General features: G+C 34.2%; 1 protein-coding gene across 1 annotated transcript; it reads right to left on the reverse strand.

Moving 5' to 3' along the window:
* Positions 1-776: 776 nt before the first annotated feature.
* LOC148948264 (3-hydroxyanthranilate 3,4-dioxygenase-like) lies at positions 777-23,092 on the reverse strand. The gene is made up of 6 exons (XM_089094251.1): positions 22,938-23,092; positions 18,223-18,385; positions 17,668-17,774; positions 12,003-12,118; positions 2,834-3,063; positions 777-1,036 (listed from the first exon to the last, which is right to left on the reverse strand). The coding sequence occupies exons 1-6, from the start codon at positions 23,042-23,044 to the stop codon at positions 857-859; spliced, it is 903 nt and encodes a 300-aa protein (XP_088950377.1). The 5' UTR covers positions 23,045-23,092; the 3' UTR covers positions 777-856.
* Positions 23,093-24,823: the final 1,731 nt, after the last annotated feature.

The raw sequence follows: 24,823 nt of genomic DNA on the forward strand, positions 1-24,823 counted from the left end.
ATAGCAAATAGGGAGATCATTATATAAGTTGAACATTGTAACGGTCTTAACACAGACTCCAGGGATAAACCAGTAAGATCCAGAGAATTAGGCTGAGACAGATGGCAGAGAACTTTACCTTGGATTTTACGATTTTGTGAATATGATGAAAGTTTTAAGTATACTTGTTCTCACCAAAGTCGTTGCTTCTTTGATCATACAAATAAGAACTTAGTCGGTAGATCAAAAACACCTGATAACTAAATGCTGAATTGTCTGATGAGCTTAGTATTCGATGTTTGTCATAAGTGACATTTAAGAAGTTGGATTAGCAAACATCGACCCAAGGGATTACATAGGTTACTTCTGAATGGACTTTAAACTTTGATGCCTCTGTCACGATGAAAATCAAATCCCATCTGTTTGTGTGTGAGTGTTTGTGTGTTTAGTTTAATATTTCGAAATTTTTACTTACTTTCATATAGATACGACGACCGTCAAGACAGTCATTTACACTGCCCCTAGTACTTGTTGTGTTAGATTTTTTCTTAGATTTTAGATACGTTATAAAAAATCTGATAGCATATGTCCAGGAATCCCCTCCTTTGAGTTCTATAACAGTCACAGATTCTATTCTGAATGAAGCAGGACTGTTTAAGTGTTCTATTAATTTACAATTTATTCGAGTTGAGTTGAAAAATTTTTATCATATAATGTCGTAGGCCCAAAACATCTCTCCTGTGTACAGCTTGTACTTGAAAAACTTATTATTTCACCTAACTGATAAGACAACAAAATTTAATTCCCAATGTGACTTTATTGTTCAAATTCAATCACAAAACAAACACCAAGAATGAACAACAAGAAATCAAGTAAGCTAGTCAAAAGTTCTTTGCCAGTCATTTGAGTCTTGATTATAAGGAAATGTTATTTGCAAAACTCTAGCCCCGTCCTCTCTCATAATCTTGTAGCGACGCCCTCGTCGAATGTAGCCTGTGTCGTTGACTTCAAGAATACGTGTCGCTTCACCAGCAACGTCAAGAAAGGATGTCCCATGCTACAAAAAAAGATACTATGAATTGAAAAGTTAATTCCTTCTTTAAAAATTTGGACACATTTAATAACATTATGAAAATAGAGATAAAAAGGGCGGTTGAAAAGACCTTACCTTAGACCTTAGATCCTCCTGTGCCTCCAGAGGCGCTTGGGGCATCCAACAAGAGTCGCCAGCCATCTCTCATTGCTGCGGCCGCCCAGACATCTTCCCATTCAGGTTGGATTGAGGCATTGAGGTTTGCGAGGTCAGCCCGGTAGCTGTGTCGTAGTGTATTTTTTGGTTGAAATTACTGATTATATATCATTAACAAAATTGAGGCAAATAAAAAGAAACACAATGAATCTGCAAACACCCCATTACGTCAAATTTTTCGCCTCTTTTTCGACTTTTTTTTACAAATTTTTGACTTTTTTTTCATTCAACCATCCAGCAGAGGTTTTGAAGCTCACTCCGCGTCATTTCTTTTGCTTTTCTTTCTTTTCAAAAATTGTATTTTAATAGATAAAGATAAGGTAAGTTATGTTTTTAAACAATAATTTTTTAAACAGTAGCCAATAATTTATTAACAAAAACAAGTAGCATCTTTCAGCAACCATCAAGAAAATCCACTAGGTTTTTTGTTATGGTTGTTCCCATCCTGAGAACCTGCTATGTATTTAAAACCAAACTTTAAATGAGAAATTATAATTTAAATTATAATCAACTTCTCAGAAGATTAAACTGAACCTTACTCTTGAACTGGTTAACATTCTCTGTCAGCCTTATACCATCCGATAAAAAGATACTACCTCTAAGAATTCCTAGTTCCATAAAAACAATAAAATGATTTAGTGCTACTGATATTACAAATTAATATCATCCAGAGAAATCGCTTTAGGATTGTTCTGGGTACCCGGCTGACTGATCGTGTTTCAAACAATAGGCTACACAAAAAATATGGTTCAATACCGCTCTCTTGGGCTATAATGAAAGAAAGGTTGAGGTGGCTAGGGCACGTTGTGCGGATGAAGGATGACAGATTGCCGAAGATTGTTCTTTTCGGCGAACTGTTTAGGGCTTAACGAAAAGAAGGTCGTCCCTTCCGGGTTGCGAGGATTTCATAAAGAAAGATTTAAAGGAAATGGCAACTTCATGGGCGGGTGTAAAAAGGGAGGCTTTGAATAGACTGGGATGGTGGAGGAACGTGCGTCGCTGTGTTGGCCTCAGGCCACTCGGTGCTGCGGTGAGTTGTTAGTAGTAGTAGTAGTAGATATTACTAATAAAAATCCACTGCAGAACCGAGCTGCTTGAGGCCAACACAACTACACACGCTGACCCTCCACCCTAATATACCCATATCTTAATTCTTTACCACCCCAATAAAGTTTCAATTTACTTTAAATACTTGGGGACAACCTGCTTTTCCTTTGGACCAAATATAACTTAGCCCGTGATTTTCAGAAATAATAGGCCTCACCATACACTGCAAGTTTCAACTTGCTCTAAGATGTTCCTGGGATATAGCTGTTACGCCCTTTCAATCACCTGCATCGACACACTGTGTTTCGAATTAGTTTCACATCCTCCTAAACGTTTACTGAAATTTTTACCGTAATGCCCCTAAATCCAGTTTTACAAGTAGTAGTAGTCGTAGTAGTTGTATTAGTAGTAACAGATGTAGCACCAGTTATAATAACAGTACTAGCACTAGTACCAGCTGTAGCAGTAGTAGTATGCACAAAATGCATTTTAGTCAGTTCAACATGCTCTGAAGAAATTAAATGCATTTTTTTCTTTAAATAGACTGTATAAACTTACAATAGCCCATATAAAGGTGTCTCCTTCTTCATTGACCACCTCATCCTCTCCAGTTCCATATACAATTACTTCAGCTTTAAATTCTCCTTGGAAAAGATCAAGCTTTCCATTGTTAAGTCTTTGGCTATTTCGGTCAAGCCACTGCTCAAGTGAAAAAGCGTCACCTACACACACCTTTTCATTTGGTTCATGAGGAGCAACCGTTAGCTTAGAATTTTTTGATGGAATACCTATAATAGAAGAGAGATTTAACTTTTTATTTCCTAAAACTCTTATAGCCATAGCTTAAAAAGTTAGAAAAGAAGGCATATAATCACAAAAAAGGCACAAACGTGCAAGAGGTGTAAAGCGCTACTTTGCTGTATGCCTATCAGGAATAATACCGAGATAAGCTGCTTTCAAACTCCTTTTTTAATGCTAAAGTTAAGCTATATTCCGCAAGTTCTTTTCGGCCAACCATCTGGGGCTAAACGGAAGGCAGGTCGTCCCCGTCTGGGGTGGGAGGACGTCATAAAGAAAGATTTAAAGGAACTGGGAACTTCGTGGGCGGTTGTAAAAAGGGAGGCTTTGAATAGATTGGGGTGGCGGAGGAGCGTGCGTAGCTGTGTTGGCGTCAGGCGGCTTGGTGCTGCGGTGAGTTGTTAGTAGTAGTAGTAGTAGTAGTATTCCGCAAGTATCTTAGCAACTAAAGTAAATGTTTCAGATGATGGACTGCCCAAATCACTCGTAATGAATCACAGTTTATTATAATATACCAGTAAGTTTACCGCAGATGATTTCTGGCTCTTCATTCTCGATGCGAACAAGAAGCTCCTCCCACTTATTTCTGCACTTATTGTCCACTTATTGGTTGACCCGGCCAAGTGGTTTTGTCAGTACTTGTTTTGTAGGTGATTATTCTTTGTCTACCCGTGAAAAGATCTAATGCCGCATTATGTTTGTATCTGCAAAAACGTTCTCTGGAGCACTCGCACCTCGGTCCGGGTTTTTATAATGGGTGAGATAGGGAAAGATCATACTGGATATTTATATAAACTGTGTAATGAATAGACAGCAATTATATGCCGTATATCTGGGCCAGATCGCAGCCACTTCACCGATTAAGAAGCCAAAAGTTAAGAATTATCTGAGTTGTTCGTTGACCTAAACTTTGATCATTGACGCTATAATAATAATACAAACTTTCACTGCTCTAAAGGCCCTAGGACCATGGTAATACAAAATGAGAAATTGAGTTCAAATTAAGTCACAAAAATTTGAATAAAGTAACAAAAACAAAAATATTACACAAATTACAAGTATCCATATTACGTTGACAGCCATTACATTGACTACATTGACAGACTGAAAAACCGTACTAAACTTTTAAAACTCATCTCTCACTATACTCACCAGCCGTTTTTCATCAAAGCTACTACTCTCCATACATTTCCTTTCACAACTCACTCAATTCTTCACCATCACCGATCATATGACCCACAGTCTCATCCATGTCTCCACACATGGGGCAAAAGTAAGGACCATCCTTTCCTTGCCTCTTCCCAAGAAGATTTTTTTTTATTCTTGCTCCGATTAGTAAACTATTTACCCTCAATTGAATAATGTTCATAAGCTCCTCTTTTACTAAATTTAATATTTTCCATATTGCCGAAAGTCTTAATTTTGAAAAGCTTACTGAACTCGAGGTGCTTTCAGAATCAAATCTAATCGATATTATAGCTATTACGGAAGTACAGTCCCACGACCCAGGGTCTCTGAGCCTGGAAAATTATTCAGAGTTTATTAAACCCCGTTCTTTAGACCACCCACTTGGAAAAAAATGTGGCGGTTTTTTGTTCTTTATTAAAAGTAACCTTTACCCAAAGGTTATTCGAGTCCCTAGTTTATCCGAGTACGATGAAATCATCTGGCTAAGTATTAGACCAAAAGTTCTCCCTCGTCCATTTAATATTATTGCAAGAGCCGTTTTCTATTACTCCCCAAATCAAAATATCGAGTCAAAACATAAATTCATCCAGCAATTGCAGACAAGTTCTGATTTTGTTATTTCTAAATATCCCAATGCTGTTCTCTTTTTTGTTTGCGATCAAAACGACCTTAAATTGTTTTAGTTTTACTTCAAAATTAAATTTAAGAAATTTTTAAAAATCCCCACAACTTGGGGAAACACCTCTCTTGATGTTATTTTAACTAATATGTATAATTTTTACAACCCTCCCTCAGCTCTGCCTCCATTAGGTGGGAGTTATCATCTTTCGATTCTTTTATCCCCCTCCTCAAATTTTAATAATTCTTTCTCAATGACTTATGGCAGTTATCGCCCTCTTCAAAATTCTGGTCTTCTTTCTTTTGGTATGTGGCTGAATACTGAAGATTGGTCCGATGTTTATAGTTTAAAAAAATATTGATGAGAAAATGGCTTTGTTCCACAAAAAGCTAATTGACAAATATCAAATTTGCTTCCCGGAAAAAAAATTTAAAAATTGCTCCAGTGACAAACCCTTTATTAACCAAACAATAAAACACTAATTAGAACCAAGTTGAAGCTTTTCAAAAATGGTAAACCAGATGAAGCCAATAAACTAAGAAAATCAATTAAAAGAAAAATTTGCAAATTGGCAGAATCGTACTACAAAAATAAGGTCGAAGCATTGTTTACTAATAAACCAAAAAACTGGTATTCTGAGGTTAAAAAGCTGTGTGGCAGGAGGCTTGAATAGCTTAACTTCAATCTACCCGAGTCCCCTGATATTACTTCCAATAATCTCAATAAATTCCTTGCTTCCATTGTCCAGAGTCTTCCACCACTGTCTGACCAATTACCACCAGGAGCCCTTTCCCCTTCTTTTCCCACTGTTTCTCCGTCTGAGATAGAAAGAAGAATTCAAAAAATAAGAAAGAAAAGTATTTGTCCTTTGGATATCCCCTTTCCTCTTATTAGTGCCTTCGGTGATTTCTTGTCTAAGCCCTTGTCTTTCCTGTTTAACAAGATTACCGAGTCTGGGCAAATTCCTGCAATTTGGAAACAGGGTTTCATAGCCCCTTTGAAAAAGAAAAACGGAAAGCCTGGTTTTGAAGGCGTTCGTCCTATTACTCTTACTCCTATTTTCTCGAAACTTTATGAAGGATTCCTTGCATATTGGCTAAAGAAAAAAATCCTACCTCTTACTGACTTGAAACAATTTGGGAACCTAAAATCCACCTCTACTTCCCATTACCTCGTTTCTCTTATTGATCACATCGGGAAAATCCTTGAAAAGCCTAATTCCTGGCTAAATTTAATTTCCATCGACCTTCAGAAAGCATTCGACCTTGTTCACCGCAATATTTTAATTGAGAAACTTGTCAACGAGTTCAATATTGATCATTTACTGGTGAAATTAGTTGCCTCCTTCTTAACAAATAGATCGCAAGTTGTCAAATACCAAAATCATTATTCAAATCCTCTCCCTGTCCACAATGGCATACCCCAAGGTACTCTCCTAGGTCCCCTCCTTTTTTCAGTAATGATCAACAATCTCGCAAAGGAATTTCCTGACCGATAGAAATTTGTTGATGACCTAACGGTTGTTGAAACTGGCTTCAGAAATTTTATAAGTGACCCTATAAGTATCCTCAATGAAATTGGAGACGAGGCCTTAGACTTAGACATGACAGTAAACCCCTCTAAGTCCATGATAATGCCCATTTGTTTCCTCAAATCCTCGCCCTATTTTCTTAATCCTATCCCTCCTGAAATTTCTATGTCCTCATTTAAACTACTTGGCGTCACAATTTCTTCAAATTTAAAGTGGGATATCCATGTTAAAGACATCATCCATAGAGCTAATGTGTCTATCGCCCTCCTTAAGCTCCTAAATAAATTCAGCGTCCCCCCTTCCCACTCCTTAAGAATTTACACGTCTTTTGTCCGCCCGCATCTACAATATGCTTGTCCAGTTTGGCACCCTGGTATCTCTCGCGAAGAATCGGAAAAAATCGAATCAATTCAAAAAAGGGCCTTGCGAATAATTTTCAAAGAAGGCAAGGTGCCTTACTCTCTGCTCCTAAAAATAAGCTAGTCTGAAAACCCTGGAGCAAAGGAGGGTTTCGTTGTGCCTCCGTTTTGCAAAAAAATACCATAACAAACCCTCGGACGGCAAGTATTTTCCCCAAACGTCACTCCCCATCCAGAATACGGCCACCTCGAGTTGTTTCTGAGCCCATCCCTCCTTTGTCCTCCGTTCGCTGCTTTACTTCCAGATACGACGGAACTTTTATCCCCTTCATTACAGAGAAAATGAATAAAATGTCTCAATAGTTTCTTTTTTTCCCTCTTTTTTGTTTATTAGCTGATGGTACTGCCCAGGTTCTTGCGCTCTTTTGCTTGCCCTTCCCCCCTTTCTTGACCAGTTTTTATTGTTTTTAACTCTTTTATTGATTTGCTGTAGTTTAATTGCTGACACTTTCTTAGTATCCCTTTTAATTTAAATGCATTTATGTCTCGTTCTAAGTTTAGTTTGACCAGTTTTTAATGCATTTATGTCTCGCTCTAAGTTTAGTTTAGACCAATTTTTGTTTTTTTTTTTAATTTTTTAATTGACTTTTTACAGTTTTAATTATTGACTTTTAAATGATGTTCATTGTCGTTTTCTATATTTGGTTGTTATTCTTTGCATTTTTAGTGTAACCAATTATTTGTTGTCGACTCCAAAGTCCGAATTCGGCCCTTTGTGGGCTTGTGATAGCGATTTTTTTGAAATAAATATCTTATCTTATCTTCAATATTGAGACGTTTTAGACGAATATTTTTAAACGTTGATTTGGACGTTATTAAAAAACGTGCATGATTTTAAATTATAAACAGTTGGAAGCAATAGTATATAATATTGAAAACCTATCTTGGTTTGAAAAGTCTATACATGGACTATAGTGTTCCTTTGTTTTTCGTATAATGTTTTTTCATCTTACACTATATCACATTTGTTAGATTCATCTATCTGATTGCTCAGTCGTAAAATAGACTTCAGAAAGTTGGACACAGCCCAGGCCATCGAATTACCACACCGAATATAATATTGATAGTGTCATTGTGCATGTAGTTCTGTTTTTTCGGCAAGTGTTATTACAACCTTTGGGACAAAATTTCTCTTTACGTACAAAAATATCAATGAAATTGTAAGACAAAAGGAAGGTCTCACTGGTAATTAAACCAATAGGGCCTTACTTTTAAGGTGGATAATCTTATATTTCTGATTAGACTCAAGGTGCCGTTTTAGCAAGAAAAACGAAAGTTCTGCTTTGAGACTGCTATCGCTTAAAACAGAGATGAGTCTCTCACTACTTTTTCAATGGTAAACAGTATCGATAAAGACTTCGATGGTCGTGTTGTCAAAATCATTACTTGCTAAATCGGATGCTTGAACTTAGGAAAAAAAGAATAAATGTCTGAGAAATAAGTTTTGTTTTCTGAAACACCTGCTATAGGTTTGTGATTAGAGAAGTGAAGTTTGAAAAGGTTTTGACTGATGAGGTTCATTTAAATCTTATCAGAATGAGTCTGATTACTGATAAGGTTCTTATATACGAAAGTTCTAAATATACGTTCTAAGAACGAGAACGTTCTAAATATAAGTTCTCGTTCAAGGTAATTTGATATTTCAAAATTGGTTCGATATCTGAGAAATATCATTTTATTCCAGCTCAGACTTTCTGGACCAACATTGCAATTTTACTGCAAAACGGTAAAGTCATAAACTGGCTGCCACACTATTTCTTTCATTACAAAGAAAATCACTTGAATGATTGAAATCAGTTCAAACATATCCTTCCCCAAAATTCTGTTATCACAGATTTAGAACTGTCAATCCTCAGAAAAGGAGGTTAGAATATCCGGAAAAGAATAATTTTTCAGAAATGTTTAGAGAAATTGAAATAAAATCCAACACCTGGCCCTACAACATGCTGAAGTCACCAAGAAGATGATTTAGTAGCATCTGATAACTATTTAACGAAGTTTTTTTGTGAAAGTAATCTTAATTATCTTCTACAAATTACTTTCGGTAGATCACTCTTCTCTTGATGAAAGCTATTTTATAAATTCTATAAAATTTATTAAATGTTAACTTAATGTAAATGTTAAAATTGTTTGTTAAAATTTGTTACAGGCAACAATGTGTTAAATTTAATTATACTAAACAACCGTCAATTGGCATTTCTCGTTTCGTTACTGTTAGATCTGAGGGTCGGATCTTAAATTTTCAAAGTTCTGAAATAACTACCTAAACTGTTCTATATTATCTTGCAAATCCTCACTTAGAGAATAGCTTAGTAAAGATTTTCAGAAATTACCTCAGAAGTGTGAAAATTTCAGATAAGATATTTAGGCTTAACAGCGATATATTGTTGTACGCTGTAAAATTTTCGATTATCCTTTATCGGATTTTTTACATCCGTGTCAGATAAATTTTATAGTGTAGAGCCTTAATCTAATTTTAAATATGGTGTGACAAAAAAGGTTTTCAGTTCATTGTAAATTTAAGTGTAGACATCTATGTTGTTTAGATAATAATAGTTAATGTCGTGTTCTTTAGTTATCTCGTTTCTTGGTCAATTATATGTATAAAATCTAATTTGCGACTCCCCTAAACTCTTAGTTTGAACACAATGTATCATGGAAAGACCTCTGACAATAAGAACCAAGAGACTGGTCAATCAAACAGTTCGTGGTAACGAACTGTACGTAAGGAGCGACCCGACTCAATAGCAACCGAGACTCTAAAAAACGGAATTTTGATACCAATAGATATATCAAAAGAGTTTCATGCTGATTTCAAATATATAAGTTTCATTAAGTTTAGTCTTACCCAATAAAGGCTACGAGCCTGAGAAAATTTGCCTAATTTTTTGAAAAAAATAAGGAAAACCTCCCTGAAAGTCACAGAATCCTTATGAAAATCACACCATCAGATTCAGTATATCAGAGTACCCTGCTAAAGAGGTTTCAAGCGCTTATCTGACAAAATGTGGAATTTTGTATTTTTTGCCAGAAGAAAGATCACGGATTCGTGTTTATTTGTTTGTTTTTCCCAGGGGTGATCTTATCGACCCAGTGCTCCTAGAATATCATAAAAGAGCTCATTCTAACGGAAATTAAAAATTTTAGTGCCCTTTTTAGGTGACCAAAAAAACTGGAGGACAACCAGACCCCCTCCCATGCCCCCTTTTTCCTCAAAATTGTCCGATCAAAATTTTAAGATACCATCTAGTTCGGCATAGTCAAAAGGTCAAATAAATTGGCCTTTGGAGATATCAGGACCCCCCCCCCACGGCCTCTGGGGAAAAGTATTTAAGTAACAAATTTTAGCGATTGCTTAGGTATAATGTTTATTATTGGGAAGTATGCATACATTTTTTTGTGAGGGGGGGGGAATTTTCTACTGGTGAGATATTCCACGGGGATAATTTTTCATGGGGAGGGAGGTTTCCAGAAGGAAACTTTTCCGGAAAAATTTTACACTGGGGGAATATGCCAGGATTCCTATACAAAATTATTCTTATGTCTTGCTTTCTCATTGCCTACTCAATTTTACACATGGAGATGTTAAGGGTAATTTGCCCAGGGTAAATTTTTACCAGGATTGAATTGTCTAGAGAATAAATCCTTGGGGAAGATGGATTATTCAGTGGAAAAGTAGCAAGATTTCTTGGCATTATTTAAAAAACAGTCAGAATTAAAGAAAAAAAAGTTTTTCAACTGAAAGTAAGGATCAACATTAAAACTGAGGACGAACAGAAATTATTCCATATATGAAAGGGGCTGTCCCTTCATCGAAACCCCGCTCTTTACGCTAAAGATTGCCTCTGTCAAAAATCTACTTTTTAAAATAACAAAAACTTTAGCGTAAAGAGCTGGGCGTTGATGAGGGGACAGCCCCTTTCATATATGGAATTATTTCTGTTCATTTAAGTTTTAACTGTAGCTATAAGAGTCATAAATTGTATTGAAGCTGAAGTTTTGGTATTCTAAAGAGTGTCGGAGGGCATGATTTCTTGATCTTGCATCAAGAAAGTAATTAGAGGTTTAATCAAACCATTTTGATTATAAAAATTCTCAGGGAAACACCAAAAAAGCTGCAAATTACATACTTCAAAAGTCCGTTTTTAAAGATATTACTGTTTTTAGACAAATTGCGGCTTGACATTTAAAATCAGTACAAAAATTTGTATCTTTTCACAAAACAAATGTAGTTACGGTTTAAATTTTTTTTTTTTTACAGGAAATAAAAGATTATGTTAAATTAATTTAGAAAAACATTAAATAGAAATCAATTAAATAAAGAATGTATCTAACAGCCCCTTTCATATATGGAATTATTTCTGTTCATTTAAGTTTTAACTGTAGCTATAAGAGTCATAAATTGTATTGAAGCTGAAGTTTTGGTATTCTAAAGAGTGTCGGAGGGCATGATTTCTTGATCTTGCATCAAGAAAGTAATTAGCGGTTTAATCAAACCATTTTGATTATAAAAATTCTCAGGGAAACACCAAAAAAGCTGCAAATTACATACTTCAAAAGTCCGTTTTTAAAGATATTACTGTTTTTAGACAAATTGCGGCTAGACATTTCAAATCAGTACAAAAATTTGTATCTTTTCACAAAACAAATGTAGTTACGGTTTACATTTTTTGTTTTTTTTACAGGAAATAAAAGATTATGTTAAATTAATTTATAAAAACATTAAATATAAATCAATTAAATAAAGAATTCAACAGAAAAACTGTTCACAGTTTGTTTTTTGATGCTCTTCTCTCATTACGGGCAGGATTATTTTTTTGTTGGATTTTCACAACCAAAGCTTATGAACGCTATGAGCTGATGATCAAATAACAAAATTATTTCGAAAAAAAAATGTTATCCTTAGACAGATCAATATCAAAATATTTTTGTAACTCTAGCCTGTTCCTGTAGTTCGTAGAACCTTTGATATAAATAATTTACTTATTATTGATTATAACGTCAACTGATGACATATTTAATTTTACCAGTAGAAGCAAGAAATAGAGCAAAGAGAAACTACGAATGAAAAAGAGAGACAAAATAAAACACACAATCGAATAAATTAACTCTCGTCAACTGAGTCCTATGAGCTCTTCTAGTTGATAAAATATTCATTAATATAGAACTTACCTATTTTTGATTCTTCGGATGCAAAGAAATCGTCAATCACAGGTTGAATCTCTTTTGGTTCGGTAAATTTGAACCATCTTTCATAAAGAACATCAGAATTGTCCCTCGTGTAAAATCTGTAAATATTTTAGACTAACTAACAACGCTAAATATTCAACCAAATGCTGCTGCGCTCACTATATAGGGTCATTACTTGTTTTAAGCTTATCATGGGGGGTATATTTTTTGTTTAAGTATTCAGTTAAAGTATAATTCTTTAAAATCGCGGTGTGTAAATAAAAATTTTGGTTTTTACCTATGATTTATATGTACATCGGGTGTATCACTTATTTTTAACTCATCAACACTTTTTTTGGTTCAAAGGATGTAATTAAGGAGACAGTGAGCAGCTGAAAATTGAGTTGCGCAGTGTGTAATCTAAAGGTACATAGGGTGCATCAATATCGAGCAACGCTGTCAGTGAACTAGAAATACTTAGGGTGTATCATTTGTCTAAAGCCTATCTTGGGCGATATTTTATGTGTTCAACGGTGTAGTTAAGGACCAATTAAGAAATGTAAATAAAGATTATAGGGTGTAGCTGCCAGCCATTTAGCTAAGCACTTTACAATTAGTGCTTAGTATGCTTAGTGCTCAGTATGTTCTGTCCCAACCGAAGGGGTGTCCATTCAAAAAATCATGCAAAACAGTTGGCACTCGTCACATGTGACAGGGTGTGTGCCGTGTTTAACGTAAAGTATTTCATTTGAGAATTAAAAAGGTTTGGTGTGGCAGAAGAATGACATGTAAAGATATTCCGAAATGTGCATCAAGTAGAGGAGTGTAAAGAACCGGTCAGTCTAAACTGTGACAGGCTTGTGTTTCCTTTAATAACCAGTTTACTGCCTTTTAACTTTTTATCCCTGTTATGTTAGTTGAGGAATTTGAAAGTAAAGGATTTAAAACTAGACCAAAAGAAGCTATGTGCATCCAGATTATCCAAAGGGGGTTTGTGAAATATCCAAGGGAGAGTTAAGGGCATTGCGTAGGACCTTCAGGTCATGTTTCCGGGAATCTTGAAACAAATCAAAAGACACTATGTACACCCAATTTTGCCAAAAAGACGTATCTGTGATATCTCAGGGTATTAAGTTAAAACTGTCAGAATATGTCCAGTGGGAAATTGAACTATATTAAAACACACTATGCGCATCTATGGTTTCCAAAAGGGTGTATCAGCGATATTCCAGGAAGAGTTTAGAGCATTAAGTTGAAACTTTCAGAGCATCTGAAGGAGGATGCTTGATTAATACTTACCTATACTCAAGTTTGTAACATGGTAGGGGGGTGGTAGATTTCCGTCAGACCTGTAGAACCCAAAGGCTATGCAGATTTTCATTCCATTTATTTACATATTATTGGCCTTAGCAATATATCCAAAGAACTATGGTACAGCTATTATTGAAATATTTTATAAAACTTGTCCAGTTTAGAGATAGTAAACCAAAATTCAGATTCCTAGAGAGAAAAAACCAAACAGTTTTAAAGTACTGTTTTCTTAACCAATGAAGAAGACTATTTCAATAAAAAATAAACAGAAGCTAACTTTAAAAATTTTTCGAAAAAAGAAGCTTTTCAAAAAAAGTAAAAAGCTGCAATAAACCAAAGATGACCAGAAATAAATTCAAATAATATGTCAAGCGTAAAAACAACCATAAATCGCTGTCAATAGATAAATAAAACCCAAAACGAAAAGAGATTACATTAATAAACCAAGTCACAATTAAAACGAGCAGCAACTACCACCAAGAGAAGTAGGGCTAATGCCCCCTGTGCCTTCTAAAGACCAACAGCATGCACTTTACTGAAAACAAAATACATTCTAAACGTTTTCTCATTGATAACTATAATAAATAAAAATTGTTGAGACTTTACATAATGGATATTGTTATGTATTTAACTGTCAATCCACAATTATTTGTTCTTTTCAGTAATCTTGATTATTATGGTGATTTTTCATGTTGCGAAAAGTTAAAACACATAGTTCAGAACAAAAATTGTTTTCAGTAAGGTGCAAGTTATTTTTTTTTTTTTGTCTTTAGAAGGCCCATGGGGGTGTTTACCCTACTCCTATATGTGGTAGCTTCTGCTTGTTCTACAAGCTTGTTACAAGGAAGTTTTTGCTTGTTCTACATAGGGAATCTACATCTTAGGAAGCTTATGCACAAATTGTGGAGATCATATCTCGCCTCGTCTTATTTAATGTATATAAAGATTCAAATCTTTGATAAGAATAACCAAAAAGTTCGGCTAATCTTATTGGTAAAATTTTAATGCTAAAACAAATTTATGGAAATTCCAAAAAATAGCCGGAAGCCTCTCAAAATTGGCGTCCGATCAAAATGAAATTGCATCATTGGAATCCCATAGCTTATATTATTATAAGGTAATTAGAAAATACCAAGCCTTTCTCTATTTCCAAGCAAATCAAACAGTTCGTGGTAACGAACTGTAAGTAAGGAGCGACCCGGCTCAATGGTAACCGAAACTCTAAAAAACGGAATTTTGATACCAATAGATACATCAAAAGAATCAGATTTTAATTCTGATTTCAAATATATAAGTTTCATTAAGTTTAATCATACCTATCAAAAGTTACGCGTCTGAGAAAATTTGGCTGATTTTCGAAAAAAGGGGGAAAGACCCCCTAAAAGTTATAGAACCTTAATGAAAATCACACCATCGTATTCATCGTATCAGAGAACCCTACTGTAGAGGTTTCAAGCTCCTATCTACAAAAATGTGGAATTTTCCATTTTTTTGCCAGAAGAAAGATCACGGATGCGTGTTTTTTTGTTTTTTTGTTTTTTTTGTTTTTTTTTCCCCCGGGGGTGATCGTATCGACCCAGTGATCCTAGAATATCGTAGGAAGGCTCATTCGAATGGACATTAAAAGTTCTACTGCCCTTTTTAGGTGACCAAAAAAATGGAGGGCAACTAGGCCCCCTCCCACGCTCATTTGTTTCCCAAAGTCACCCGATCAAAATTTTGAGATAGCCATTTTGTTTATTATGGTCGTAAATATGATAACTATGTCTTTTAGGATGACTTGATCCCTCAGAGCCCCCAGGAGGAGGGCTGAAAGTTATGAACTTTACCCAATGTTAACATATAGTATTGGTTATTGGGACCCGGCTCAATGGTAACCGAAACTCTAAAAAACAGTATTTTGATGTAAATAGAAACATCAAAAGAATTGGATGTTAATGCTGATTTCAAATATATAAGTTTCATCAAGTTTAATCCTACTCATCAAAAGTTACGCGCCTGAGGAAATTTGGCTGATTTTCGAAAAAAGGGGGAAAGACCCCCTAATAATTATAGAACCTTAATGAAAATCACACCATCATATTCCGCATATCAGAGAACCCTACTGTAGAGGTTTCAAGCTCATATCTACAAAAATGTGGAATTTTGCATTTTTTGCCAGAAGAAAGATCACGGGTGCGTGTTTATTTTTTATTTTTTTTTCCCCCAGGGGTGATCGTATCGACCCAGTGGTTCTAGAATATCGTGGGAGGGCTCATTAGAATGTAAACTCTAATTTATAGTACCCTTTTAAAGTGACAAAAAAAAAGGAAGGCAGCTATGCCCCCTCCCACGCTCATTGTTTTCCCAAAGTCACCTGATCAAAATTTGTAGATAGCCATTTTGTTCAGCATGTTCGAAAATATTATAAGTATGTCTTTTAGGATGACTTAATCCCCCAAAGTTCCCAGGAGAAGGGCTGAAAGTTATGAACTTTACCCAATGTTAACATATAGTATTGGTTATTGAGAAGTATACAGTACAGACGTTTTCAGGGGAGATTTTTCCTGGTAGTGAGGGGGGGTTCGGGCAGGGACGTACGCAGGGAGGGGGCCTCCGGGCCCGCCCCCCCCCCCCGAAATCTCACGATTTTTTCATTTTCCCATAATTTTCTGATTTTTCTCACAGAATAATGGGTTTGAAGGATTTGCCCCCCCCCCCCCGAAACAAATTGCCCCCCCCCCCGAAACAAATTCCTGCGTAGTGCCTGGAGTCAGGGGTGATGTGGGAGGGTCTTTCCATGAAGGAAGTGGTCATGGAGGAAGGGATATTGCTATGAAGGGGACGCCGGACTTCCCAGCATTATTTAAAAAAAGATCAGAAATTAAATATAAAAAAACAAGTTTTTCAACTGCAACAGCAGCAACATCAAAACTTTAAACGAGCAGAAAATATTACATATATGATTGTGTTAACCCCCTTGTCAATACCTCACTGTTTCAGCCAAAGATTTTATAGTACTTTCATAAGAGCTATTTATTCTAATTAACGGCGTTTGTGATTAAGCGGTCATTTTTAAAGAATTGGAAGAAAATTCGAACTTTCGTTTAAAGAGCAAGGAATTGACTAGGGGTTGAACCCCCTAATATACGTATTAAAAATATATGAATATAGAAGTTCGTTACGTAAGTTAATTCGTAAGTTACGCATATTTATTACTAATAAAAACGTTCGTAAATAAAATGAAACAAGTTTCGAGAAAGCCATTTAACAAAATAAAAGTAAATTAATATGAATTTTTTGTTATAATTATTCATATATGGTGAGCCAAGATCAAAACCTGCGTTTATTCAAAAACGTTCCAAAATTAAATAAAAAAAAACAAGTGTTTTGAACTGAAAGTAAGGAGCGCCATTAAAACTTAAAACGAACAGAAATTAGTCCGTATATGAACGGGGCTTTCCCTTCCTCAACGCCACGCTCGTTACGCTAAAGTTTTTATTTTTTTAAAAAATAAAGTTGTGAGACAGAGTCAAACTTTAGCGTAAAGAGCGAGGCGTTGAGGAGGGGACAGCGCCTTTCATATACGGAATAATTTCTGTTCGTTTTAAGTTTTAATGTCGCTCCTTACTATCAGTTAAAAAAATCTTTTTTTTTTATTTAATGGCCATCAGGTATTGGTTTGATGCTGAGAGGAATAATAGAAAAAGAAAAAGTATTCTAGATTAGTTATATTGGGGTTATTTGCCTTTTTCATGTAATTCCCCAAAATCGAAATATCCTTATAATCATTATTTCCCAATTAAAAAAAAATAAATAAAAAACAATACACCAACTTAAAAAAGGTAAAGAATACAGCAATGGACTTTGCAGTCTCTACCGGCGGTGCTGATCTCCATTTCGTGGCCCTTCGGCCAGGATGAGCAAGCTATCATCCTTTCACACATCCTTCCTGTTCGTCTTCCTCAGATTTCTCCAGGTACCCATTTAGAGCTGGGTTGACTCTGGCTGACCTTGTAGAGTCACGCCACTGACCAAAGTTCCAAACAAAATAACCAGCGATAGCAGGACTCTAACCTCTGTCCTCTAACCTCTGTCCAGGACTCTAACCTCTGGGCAATGGATTCTAAGCCTAGCGCGCCAACCATTTGGATAGGACGGCTCTTAAAAATATGAATAGATATCCCTGTGACGGTAAAAGTCGAACCTGAGTACCATCGGCTTAAACGCATGGCCCGATTCACTATGCCGTCACAAGATATACACCTAATACACCAACTTAGACGGAGTTTAACTTGACCTCGGTTCAAATAAGTGACTTTCCCACCTGTATGGCTTGAATTGTTTGAGAAATGTATCTAATAAATGAAACACTTACCTAATGCAGTCCAGTTCCTGTCTAGTTCTGCTTCTCTCTACGCGAAGACCAACAGTATTTGAGTAACGTTGAGGAGACATTGGTATCCTTGCAGGCAAAAGAAACACCTAAAATTACGAGACAATGAAGATCGACAAGATAAATGTAATCTTAAAATGACAATCATCCCAGTTTTTAAGCACGAGGAATTGAATTATTTTTATTCAGCTATTGAGCAAAAATTTAACTGCAGATAGAGGCAACATTGGTGACCTTGTCCCAAATCATATAAAAGGATAAATAGCTTATATACATAAAGTTTAGCAGTAGCACAATTAATAAATATATATATTTATTAAATACAATAAAATTTAACGATTAGAGGCAAATGCTTTCTTGGCTAAGTCATTAGCATCAGAATTTAAAGAGAAAATTAACTTAAAGTATCTTAGCAAATCGCCTTAAATACCAAACATATTTTTATAGCCTTAAAGCAACAAGCCACGTAAAACTATTCTTTATTAAGTTTTGTTATTCTGAATTATAGCACAATGCTTTCATTTTATTCTTACTAACCTCTCCTTGTTTGATAGTGATCTTGCGGGGGATCCCTTTTTCCATCACATATAGATCCATATCTCCACTCTTCATATAGAAAAACTGGTCACAGTTGGTTATGCGGTAGTCTTTGCGTAGTCTTGGACCTCCAACACAGTAAACTTTCAATTGACCTTCATACCTGAGTAAGATTTAAATTAAAAAATGTAAAATTAAACGATGTGAAATTAATTTAAAAATGTAAAATGTAAAAGATGTAAAATTAATTAAAAGATGTAAAGATGTAAACATAAAAGATGTAAAATTAATTCATACGCAAGGTCTCCTTGAAATTTATCCTATGGAATCATAAGCTATTTTACCGTACAGTTTTATCTGTTTGCAATTCCTGAATTGTCTAAAGGGATACCTAAATTTTAACTATATATATACTTCCAAATTAAGGGAAATCAATGAGACCTGTAATCATCTAAATATTCATTCATTTTATAAGAAAAAGGAGAAATTTTACATTTTTGTAGATAGTACCTTTAGAGCTCTCGTATATATTGAATTTCATTTTATTATTTTTATCAAAAACGCACCCTTTTAGGGAGAGTTTCAGTCCTATTTCTAAAATTATGCAAATTTTCATGGGCTAAGAGACTTTAAACCATGTTTAATGTTTATGTAATCAAAACAAGTTTCAGATTAGGATTCATATTTTTCATATTAAGTTTCATATTTTTATATTTACATTAATATCTATGGTATGTTTGTTTGCATTGATTGTTTATTTAATTTCTGTTCGTTTTAAGTTTCATTTATAATTCAATAGCAAAATGTTTTTTTGTCTCTTAAGCTTGATTTTGATATTCAATCGAAGCATTACTCGCTTTAAGATCTATTTATTCATTTATATTATTACTTGTTGTATGTTTTTTGCTATGATTGTTTATTTAATTTCTGTCCGTTTTGGGTTTCATTTATTCTTTAATAGTAATTTCGGGTCGTTTTGAGTTTTAATTTTAACTTGTATTTTTATCTGCTGAGCTTAAGTTTAAAATGGTCTTTACTTCTCTTTGAAAAACTTATTTTTCGGAAAGTTGTTTTTAATTAATTACGTTAAACACTCAGGCCCGTAAACTTAAACTCGTAAATAAGCTCATTTAAGTAACTCCAAAACAGTTTTTCCGATTCAGATGCACTTTTTCGGATTTGAAAAGTCAAATGAAACAGTGAATACACTGTAGAACTGAATTGCCAATCCAGGCAACCATAGGAGATACATTAACTCGATATACACCGATCGATTCAGCGTAAAGCGTTACGTAGGAAGCCATCCTTAATTCAGAATTAAATAAAAAAAACTAGTTTCTCAACTGAAAGTAAGGAGCAACATCGAAAATTAAAACGAACAGACATGTTTACGTATATGTGGGGGTTACTCCTCCACAACACCTCGCTCTTTACGCTAAAGGTTTTTAGTACTTGAAAAAAGCTTCGTTTTTAGGCGATTGTAAAAACATTGTAAAAAGCGATTTTAAAAACAAAAATATAGCTTCATTGTTATAATAATATTAAGAGATATATAAAGCATATCATCACATGATCAAAGCATTTGAGCTTAATTTCTTCTTGAACGGCTACTTGTCAAATAATTAAACTGTGTTGCTTTTTTTGTTTAATAAAGTTTAATCCAATCCAAATTCAATTCAATAAAGCATACATTTGAATCAACCAAAACAGAAAATAAGTAAACAAATTAATGCTGATAACAAAATAGAAAAAAATTAGGAGACCAAAAATAAAGTCAAAGAAAATTGCGTGGCTCATAATCTCCTCAACCTGGTAAAACACGTCAGTTAACAACCACTGAAATAATCACACTGATTCTTAACATGTTTCTTATTACAACCCCCAAAACAGCAACCAAACAAAAAAAAATAAGAAATCACTCAAGAGAAAGTCGACAAGATATGACATGCTCAGTACAACAGGGTTTCAAAGAATCCCTGAACCGTTGAAAGTTAAAGATTATAGTTTCAATATATTTTTCTATGATATATTAAGGACAGTGAAAATAAAATCTGATAGTTTGGTTTGGTTTATTGGAAATTTACACAGCCATTTATATTTTAAAAGTTCAGAAAAACTGGGGATGTTTTTTGGTTTCGAAAAAGACCTCCAAATGAAGTTGTGAAGTTTTAGGTAGTTGCGGCTGCCAAATTTAAAAAAAAAGAAGAAACGTAGAGTGAAAAATCGGCAAAATATTAGCTAAAAATATATGAAACCAAACAGCTTGTCAGATCTAATTGGTAAGGTTTTCTTATTAATTCTCGAGCTTCAACGTGGCAAAACTGACGAAAATGAAATACTGCTCAAAAGCCTTCATTATTTTGAAATAACCAAAAAAATAATCTTCGGCAACTGTGGTTTTGAGGGATGAATAGACTGTAAGTTGTGTCCAAAGAACCGAAACAAGTTTTATTTTGATATCTTTTTCATTGGTTTCAAGTCACAGCCTTCTTTTTTTGGGGGGGGGATGTGAATGTCAAAATTTAAGGGGGAGGGCAATTTTTTAATTTTCTAATTTTTCCCAAGGGAATACCAAGCTTTGAATCAAAACGATCCAAAAAAGGTAATTTCAAAATGCTGGGATAAATCAAGGGAAGTAAATGTCCCCCTCCAATTGACGCCACAGGTCCTTAGTACTTTTTGGTTGCTCAAAAATGTTCTTAATAAAATCAAAATATGCCAGAGAATTTTGGAGCTAAATCAAAATTATTTAACTCTTTAAGGGCTTGGTATTCTAAAAGTTGTAACGATAATGTTAGAACGTATTTAATGTTTCCATAATTTCTTGAACGAAAACATGAGCGTGAAGGTTTCTGTAGAAACAGATTTAAAAAAGAAAGCATTTAAAAAAGAAAGCATTTAAAAAAGAAAGCAAGCGTCTATAGTTGAGTTTACGGATTAATTAAAAAAACTTTATCGACAAAACAAAGTTCGCTAAGAAAAGTAAAGAGCTCCATGAAACCAAAAATGAGTAGAAATAAAGTGAGAAAAACTTCCTAGCTTAAAATTACCACAGATCACCACCAATAAATGAACGAAACCCAAAAAAGAACAGAAACTACAATAAATAACCAAGTCAAACTCAAAACAAGCAAAAATTAACATAAGTATGGCTAACAACATCCATGCTTCCTCAAGACCAGAACATAATTTGCACTTTACGGAAGAAAAAAACAAATGACCATGTATTGTCAGTTTAATAAACATATTTACTCCTTGAAGTTTAATAATTTTTTATCTATTAAAGTAAAAAAATGAAAAGCGTTTAAAATGTTTCTTTTCAGTAATGTGCAAATTATGTTCTGGTCTTGAGAAGGCATGGGGGTAGCAAAGAGTACCCTGGTCTAAAAAAAACAAAAACCAAAAGAAACAAAATAAATATTATATTGTGCCCACATGGGTTATAACATAGGAAGCGCTATTGCGCTGCCTATGATGCACTATAAAAGTATTTCCGAGAGCCTTTGGAAAAATTTTCGTAGAGTTTTGTCTTCCTTTAATTAATTATGCCACAATTTTAACAAATCGGATTGTTTAGATTGGTCAAGTGGAAATTTTCGCAACCAGATACATCTTAAAAATTAGAAAAAATCGCAAATTCAATTTTATAAAAAAAAAAAAAAAAAAAAAAAAAAAAAAAAAACCCTGCATATGCAGTTACGCAGGGTTTACGTAATAGCAACCACGAGATTAAAAAAAAAGAAACGGTGGTGAAAAATCAGCCAAAAATAATCTAAAAGCATGTGGCACTAAAGAGCTTAAGAAGGCGTAAATTTTCTTTGAATGTATTGTTGTCTTGTAATTCAACGCGTTGCTATTATTTGAATTTTTATGGGAAAAGAACCGTCGTCAAACTTAAGTGATAACTTTTTCCTATTTATTTTACGGTTCAACCTGAAAACACTGGCAAAATATGGTTCTGTCCTAAAAGCTTCCTAGGGTTGAAAGAGGCACCTTAGAAAATTGAAATTTTTCGGTATAAAAAGAATTAAGGTCCAAGGCGCAAAACAATATTTTTATTTCGATGCCCTTGTTACTTTAGACATGCATCGATTTGCAAAATTTGAAATGTAGACTGGAGGATATATTTCATGTTCTATTTAAGCCATTAGTTTAGTTTCCATGTTCTCAGATCACTAGTAATATTTTTTTTTTTTTTTTTTTTTTTTTTTTTTTTTTGATCCTGAAAGTTCCTGAGCCGCAAGTCTGTTAGTGTAAGTGTAACCAAGGCTAAGGCTTTCCCTTCCTTAAGTTTAAAATCCCTAAATTTACTGTTGGTAGAAACGGTTTAGTAGACAAAGTGAAATAAACCCTTTCATCGGTGGACAGGGTGAATCTTTTTGCAAGAAGGATATTTTGCAAAAAGAGTGGTTGTACTATACAAAATTATTTATACTACACAAAATACAAAAAAAATGTATTATACTATACAAAAGAAAAACTTGATAGAAAAACGAGGTTTTTAGTAAGGACTATCAATTTTGAAGTATAATGCACAAACAGGTTTAGAATGAACAAACCCATCAATTAAACCCAGCTACACAGAAATACATTAATGAAATTATCGCTAAAAATGTGGGTACAAGGTTTTTTCACCCCGTAACATTATTGTGTATGAGACCTATTTTTGCAAAGGACCGGTAAATGTGGAGTTAAAGAATAAAATGAGTACTTACATCATCTTTGTGCAGAAGGCTGGTCTCAAAACTTCTTTATTTTCCATGACAAATTGGTTTAAGTTCTTCTTTCTACCAACCATTTCGAATCCAGTGGTCATGTTCATTGTTCTTCCCAATTGAAAGTGAACTGATACTTAATCGCGAATATTTTTGTTTATATATGAAGTATTTTCTACAAAAAAGAATAAGACATTATTCAATGAATATTATAATGTTGCAAACTGGTTTAATTGCAAAATAAACAGGTGTGTTTTACAACCGAAAATAGTGGTCGCTGCTACTCTCTAAGAAAATAATGAACGGCTTTTTGTTATACCTATTTTGCAGTCTTACTTAATTTTGAGTATTTTGAATTTTTGTAGTTGCTTCACGGGCAGAAAAAGTCCCTAAAATTTTGGAATTTTCAGTAATTGTCTGGTACTGCATTTGGTTTCTTATTCTTATTAAATAAAAGAAACAAGTTTTTTTTTAACTGAAAGTAAGAAGCGACGTAAAAACTTAAAACGAACAGAAATTATTCCGTATATGAAAGGGGCTGTCCCCTCCTCAACGCCTCGCTCTTTGCGGTAAAGTTTAACTCTTTCTCAAAAATCTATTTTTTTTAAAACATTAAGAAACTTTAGCGTACAGAGCGAGGCGTTGAGGAGGGGACGGCCCCTTTTAAATACGGAATAATTTCTGTTCGTTTTAAGTTTTAACGTCACTCCTTACTTTCAGTTAAAAAAAACTTGTTTTTTTAATCTAATTTTTGAACGTTTTTGAATTAATGCAGGTTTTGATTTTTGCTCACCGTACATTAATAATTAAAACCAAATTTGCGCATTAATTTTACTTTTATTTGGTTAAATGGCTTTCTCGAAACTTGTTTAATTTTATTTACGAACGTGCAAATTTTATTTACGTAACTTACGAATTAACTTACGCAACGAACATCTATATCCATATATTTTTAATACGTATATTGGGGAGTTCGCCCCCTAGTTAATACCTCGCTCTTGACACAAAAGTTCGAATTTTGTTCTAATTCTTTGAAAATGACCCTAAATCACAAAGGCCGTTAATTAGAATAAATAGCTCTTATGAAAGTACTAAACAATTCACATTTTTGCAGACAGGTGCTTGAAATCTCAATAGTAGGATTCTCTGATACCCTGAATCTGATGGTGTCATTTTCATTAAGGTTCTATAACTTTTAGGGGGGGGGGTTCTCCCTTTTTTCAAAAATCAGGCAAATATTCCCAGGCTAGTAACTCTTGATGGGTAGGACTAAACTTGAAAAAACTTATATATTTAAAATCAGCATTAAAATCTGATTCTTTTGATGTGTCTATTGGTATCAAAATTTCGTTTTTTAGAGTTTCGATTACTATTGAGCCGGGTCGCTCCTTACTTACAGTTCGTTACCACGAACTGTTTGATAATTTTGGATCAAAAACACAAGGGTGTTGAATTATAAACGGGTTGGGGTTGCAGCAGGCAACAAGGCTCAAATTTATTCAATGTCTTTCAAAAAGACAAATATATTATAACTAAAAACGTTCTTAAGTTGTATTAAATTAAAAAAAAAGTTTTTTTAAAATGAAAGTAAGGAGCGACATTAAAGCTTAAAATGAAAAGAAATTATTCCGTATATGAAAGGGGTGGTCCCCTCCTTAACTCCTTGCTCTTTATGCTAAAGTTTTTTATTGTTTAAAAAACAGAGTTGTGAGAAAGTCAGACTTTAGCGTAAAGAGCGAGGCGTTGAGGAGGGGAAAGCCCCTATCATATACGGAATAATTTCTGTTCTTTTTAAGTTTTAACGTCACTCCTTACTTTCAGTTAAAAAAAACTTGTTTTTTTAATCTAATTTTTTAACGTTTTTGAATTAACGCAGGTTTTGATCT

This window comes from Artemia sp. Qi Xiang Cuo, chromosome 9 (assembly GCF_049724085.1).
Source record: "Artemia sp. Qi Xiang Cuo chromosome 9, ASM4972408v1, whole genome shotgun sequence".
Lineage (NCBI taxonomy): Eukaryota > Metazoa > Arthropoda > Branchiopoda > Anostraca > Artemiidae > Artemia > Artemia sp. Qi Xiang Cuo.